The sequence below is a fragment of the Chrysochloris asiatica genome, unplaced genomic scaffold (genome assembly GCF_000296735.1).
Source record: "Chrysochloris asiatica unplaced genomic scaffold, ChrAsi1.0 scaffold00225, whole genome shotgun sequence".
Taxonomy (NCBI): Eukaryota; Metazoa; Chordata; class Mammalia; order Afrosoricida; family Chrysochloridae; genus Chrysochloris; species Chrysochloris asiatica.
In genome coordinates, this window is record NW_006408743.1 from 207,087 (window position 1) to 212,672 (window position 5,586).

The 5,586-nt window shown below is 38.8% G+C and overlaps 1 protein-coding gene and 1 pseudogene across 1 annotated transcript in view; one reads left to right on the forward strand and one right to left on the reverse strand.

The window, feature by feature from the left end:
• The first annotated feature begins 2,992 nt into the window (after positions 1–2,992).
• LOC102842181 lies at positions 2,993–4,147 on the forward strand (annotated as a pseudogene).
• Positions 4,148–4,335: 188 nt separating this feature from the next.
• LOC102842562 (protein BTG3-like) overlaps positions 4,336–5,586 on the reverse strand; it is a 33,787-nt gene continuing 32,536 nt past the window's right edge. Inside the window, exon 4 of the mRNA XM_006873156.1 lies at positions 4,336–4,503. Coding sequence (XP_006873218.1) covers positions 4,336–4,503 — 168 coding nt within the window. The remainder of the gene's footprint in view (positions 4,504–5,586) is intronic.

Sequence of the window (5,586 nt, forward strand, 5' to 3'; positions counted from 1 at the left end):
AAATGTTTCAAGTCCTCTTCACTTTCAGCAAGCAAGGTTGTATCATCTGCATATCGCAGGTTGTTAGTGAGTCTTCCTCCAATCCTGATACCACATTTTTCTTGTTGTTGTTGTTAGGTGCCATAGTGTTAGTAGTGACTCATAGCAACCCTATGTACAACAGAACAAAACACTGCCTGGTTCTGGACCAGCCTCACAATTGTTGCCATGCTTCAGCCCATTGATGCTGCCACTTTGCCAATCCATCTCGCTGGGGGTGTTTTACTTAGGAGGTTGCAAATGCTGTATTTTGTTTTCTACTTGTATAAATCTGTATTTTGTTTTCTACTTGTGAAAGAGCAGAATCTTCTACAAGTATAAAATGATACCAAATATGATACCAAGGGGCTCTACCATTTAGTGGTCAGCAGTAATGAACAAAAATCTTAAAAGATTCTGTAATAATATAAGGTGGAAAACGTGATCTGTTTAGTAGGCATGTACCAATAATAACACTTTCCTTCTTGGCAGAATAGCTATTAAGCTTCTGTATTCTGGTCAAGCCCTTACCTACAGCATGCACAAACTACAGTAACAAATGTAGCCTGTTAACTTTACCGTACACTTGAAAAAGTTGCCACATTTACACTAATTGCTCACATATCTGTCATTGTCACCACAAAGCCTCTGATGTCTGTAGGATTTTGACAGAGTTTTAATGCATATCCACGTTCACTGTATTATTATTCACAATAGCAAAAAGATGGAAACAACCTAAGTGCCCATCAGCTGATAAATGGACAAACTGGTACATACAATAAAATACTATGCAATGTTAAATAATGAAAAATCCACCAAACATCTCACAAAATGTTCTGGAAGACATTTTGCTGAACAAAATAAGTCAATCACAAAAGGGCAAATATTGTATGAGACCCTATTACAAAAAGTCAAGAAAAAGTTTTCACACAAAAGAAACATTCTTTGATGGTTACCAGAGAAATGGAGAACTGGGAGAGGTGCTGCCAGTCAGTTCTGACTCATAGTAACCCTGTACAGGGTTTCCAAGGAGTGGCTGGTGGATTTGAACTGCCAGTCTTTCACTTCAAACCAACACTGCAGTTGAGTACTTATCCTACAGCGTCACACCAGGACTCCAAATGTCAACTTTTGGTTAAGGGAATGACATGTGAAATGGGGGAAGTCAGCACTACATGGCCAAGTGAAAGGAAGACAATGCGAGATATGTAAAAACTGAAGACAAGAGTAGATACAATTATATATAAAATCCTGGGACAACAGTAATAATGAACATTAATATATTAATACATAGGTAGATATGTAAATTGAACAGGTGTGGGATGGTATATGGAAGGAATATAACCACATGCATATATAGATTTGGCAGTAGATATTTCTACAGACATATTTTATGGGCTGCAAATACATCCATATTTGCAACACATAGCATAATCAGGAAAATGTTAGCTATAAGCAAATGTCTTGTGGGACTGAGTTACTACTGGATGTGAGAGCTAGGGACCATAGTCTTGGAAGACATCAAGCTCAAAGTGTGTACCATACTCCATATAGACAATGTTCAACATCCTACTTTGGTAACAACTATGGTCTCAAAGGAGTCCTGGTATTCTGCAACAGAATGCACTGGACTCTAAAAGTTGGTTTAAACTGCAAGGTTGGCAGTTAAAACTCAACAGCCACTCTTTGGAAACCCTATTTAGAGTAACTATGAGTCAGAACTGACTTGACAGGACTTTAACATGGTCTCAAAAGCTTGCAAGCAGCCATGTACGATACAACTATTGGTCTCTTCCCATTTGAGGCCAAGAAGAGTGAATAAATCCCAGGAAACAATTAGTTCAAACAACTAATGGACTATATAAACCACAGCCTCCCCATGCCTTGTATCAGAACTAAATCATGCCTAGCTACTAATTGCTGTGACTGGGGTCACAGTGGAAGATCCTAGATAAGAGTGAGAGAAAAATATAAAACAAAATAAAATTTCTTAAAAAGACTAGACTTTTTGGTCTGACAGTCACCAGTGGGATCTCCAAGACACCATTCAAACTTGTAACTGAATCTCCTCCTGGAGATCACCTTACAGCTAAAATGATTTCCAACTCATAGTGACCCTGTATAGGGTTTCCAAGGAGCAGTTGGTAACCTTCAATGCCAACCTTGAGATTCAAACTGACCTTGTGGTTCAAACTGACATTGCAGTCCAGTGCATTAACCCTCACTGCCACATCAGGACTCCACAGCTAAACAATGTTTTTTGTTAAGTGCCATTGAGTCAGTTCCAACCCACAGCAACTCTGTATAGGGTTTCCAAGGAACAGCTTGCTCCACCGACCTTGCAGTTCAAACCAACTTTGCAGTGCAGTACAAAAGTGAACCGTTAATATATGTCAGGAAAGTGTTCCTCAGAATATTCAAGCATATGAGACCAAAACAGCAAAAATTAGAAGGCAGGAAAACTGGATGAATGGAAATGAGGAAACCAAGGTGTAAATGAGAATGCTGACAAATTCAAGGTTTGCAACTAGTATCAAGCAATCTATGCATAAATTGGCAGTAGACTTCCCAGCCCCAAGAGCAAAGCTGAGTGAGTGCCTTTGGGCAGGACACTCACTTGTGGAGTGGGGTACCTCCAAACACTTTGGTTGCAGAGCTATTTTTACTGACCCATGGAGCTAGAGCTTAGTGCCTTCAGGTGAGGCTTACATCAGTGGAATATCCTTTGGGCACTTATCAACAGTCATAAGAGAGTTTAACATTGGGCAAGATCTGGCTGAGGGCCAGAGAAAGAGGCCTGTCAGGCAGGCACGGCTGAAAGGATGTTCTAAGCGTATTTTCTCATCGTGAATTATAACCTGTAAACTTCTAATTATAACCTAATAAACTCTGTAACTGCTGAGTCTAGTGGCTGTGTGGCCAATGAAATCAATGATCGATCGTACCTAGCTGAGTAGAGAGAGCTATGGGAGGAATGGTCGTTTTTATAATGGGTAACTAATTTTCTTTGTAACTTTTCACCTACACTTGTTGTTGTTAAGTGCTGTTGAGTCAGTTGTGACCCATAGCGACCCTGTATAGGGTTTCCGAGGAGCAGCTGCACTACAATGTTCAAAATAAAAAGTTTTAAAACATAAATAAAACTAATCTCACTTGTGATACGAGTTACTCCTTGTTTGAGTAGGCATCCACTGTGTATTTCAGAGGAAAAAGGGATTTGATTTATAAGTATGTTAAAGTTGTATATTGTTTTACAGTTAGAGTTTCAATAACATTAAAACTAACGAAAGTCTCCACGGTTTAAAAACGGGTTACAGATGAAGTTGTGAACACTGTAAATGCCACAGTAAAAACTGATTTAGGTACTTTGCCCACTACTGGCCTATGCCGGCTCCCAAGCCGGGATGCGCTGATGTGGCTGCCCAGAAGTAGGGCTGACACAGGGCCGCCATGTTGCAGCAGCTACCGGTAGTTCATCACTTGGATCGACTTTGATAAGGAAATCGATTACATGATATTTAAAAAGACGAATTCAAGTGGAAAAAGACCTGGTACTGATGTTATTTCACCAGACGTGGTTTGCAGTACAAGGCTGGATGAAGTTGTACCATTTGAAAACAATTAGGACTCAAGGAACACCCGATTTGGGTAAGCCTGTCTGCCGTAGACTGCTACATCATACATGAAATCTATAATGGGGAGAACGCCCAAGATCAGTTCAAGTATGAGCTGGAGCAGGCCATGGAGGCACAATACAAGTACATTGTGATCGAGCCCACACGCATTGGTGACAAGTCTGTCCGCTGGATCGCTGTGAGCAATATGCCTGCCTCTGCACCCCACTGGCCCTACCCCTGGAGTATTCCCACATCTCCCTGCCGGCTAGTGTGCTGAGCCTAGCCTGCTGTACCCTCTATGGGATCTCTTGGCAGTTTGACCCCTGCTGCAAGTACTAAGTGGAGTATGATGCCTACAAACTGTCCAATCTGCCTCTGCACACACTCACCTCCTCCACTTCCGTGGTACCGGTCCGGAAAGACGACCTGCACAGAAAGAGACTGACAACACAAAAGCTCTTGCTGCCCTGGTGTACTGTGTAAAGAAGGTTTATGAACTCTACCTTGTATGATATCGGGGAAGAAGGGAGACAATGCAGACAGCAGCCCAGCTCAGAAAGACAACAGTGCTCAGACTGCCAGAGTCACAGCTTTGCCCTGTGAAACAGCACAGCTTGGGAAGGTATTTGGTTATAAATTGTTATTAAAAAAAAAATAACACAGATCATAGGTATACCATGGAGTTTTTCAGCACATTACACTAAGATGTGGATTTCCATAACCCAAGAAGGGGTCTGAAGCTGTGGACCTCTGACTGGGCAGTTGAATGCTGACGGAAGCAAATGCTACTGAGGGGTGTGAGCGCGTTTTGGATGAGGGTGTCTTTTAAGTCTATTTGTTTAACTTTACCATCGGCGCCAACCAGAAGCTAATGAACATTAAAATGATGAGAGTTTCAAAAAAACAACAAAAAACTGATTTTAACACTTAAAAATCTTTGAGCTAGTGATTTGTTCACTATTCTACATTCTGTACTTACCAAAAACTTTACTCAAAAAGTTGTTTAAAAAAAATGTCAATTTTTGAAATAGCCTAAGCCTTCAATGATTTATCAACAAGTTGTGGTTTATTTTTGAGAAGTCAAATCATGAACACTAGAAATGTAAAGGTTTGAGTGATATGTACTGCTAATCTTAGTTTTTAAAATTTTAACTTTTGAGGGAAAAGTACAAACTTAGATTTTTTTTTTTTTCTTTTGTAGCTCATGAACACTTATAAGACTGATGGGATTACAGTGGTATAAATATGAAGAACTACTGAAGAAGCTGATGTACTATACTACTGGACTTTGCTTTTCTAATTTAACATATTGGAAAGAATTTTAAGAGGTGCGGCAAGAACATGTCTGCTTTATGAATGGCACTGAGCATTTTAGTCAGATATAATATCACAATTCATATGGGCTAAAGTCTTGTTTAGGAAAATGTACAGTAATTTTGATAGTAAAAGATGTTTTATTTTATTTATATTTTCCGTTAGCTACCATGAATAAATGCTAGACTTTTTGGAAAAATATAACTGACTTTATATGAAATGTTCATTTTTTTAAAGGAAAATCTGAATCTTACATTGATTATTTTTTGCTAAATATTTAATTAAAAATTTGAAGTGGAACAAACTCTTTGCACGCTCCATTTTTTTTTTAATGCATAAAAGAAACACACACTGTCATGCCTCAAACTATTTATTTGCAACTACATGATTTTACTCAATTCTTCTAAACAATGACATAAAATAGATATCCTTGTGTATAAATAACTTACATACTCTCCATAAAGTAAATGCTCAAAGGTGCTAAAACAGATTGTCCACTCCTACAGTGTTCTCATATTCAACAAAGTTGATGTACAATATATAAATACTCAAGTCCAATATTAAAAACTCAGGCACTTGACTATCTTTAATAAAGTTTCTCAAACTATTTCAAGATATCTAAAGTGCATATATATAT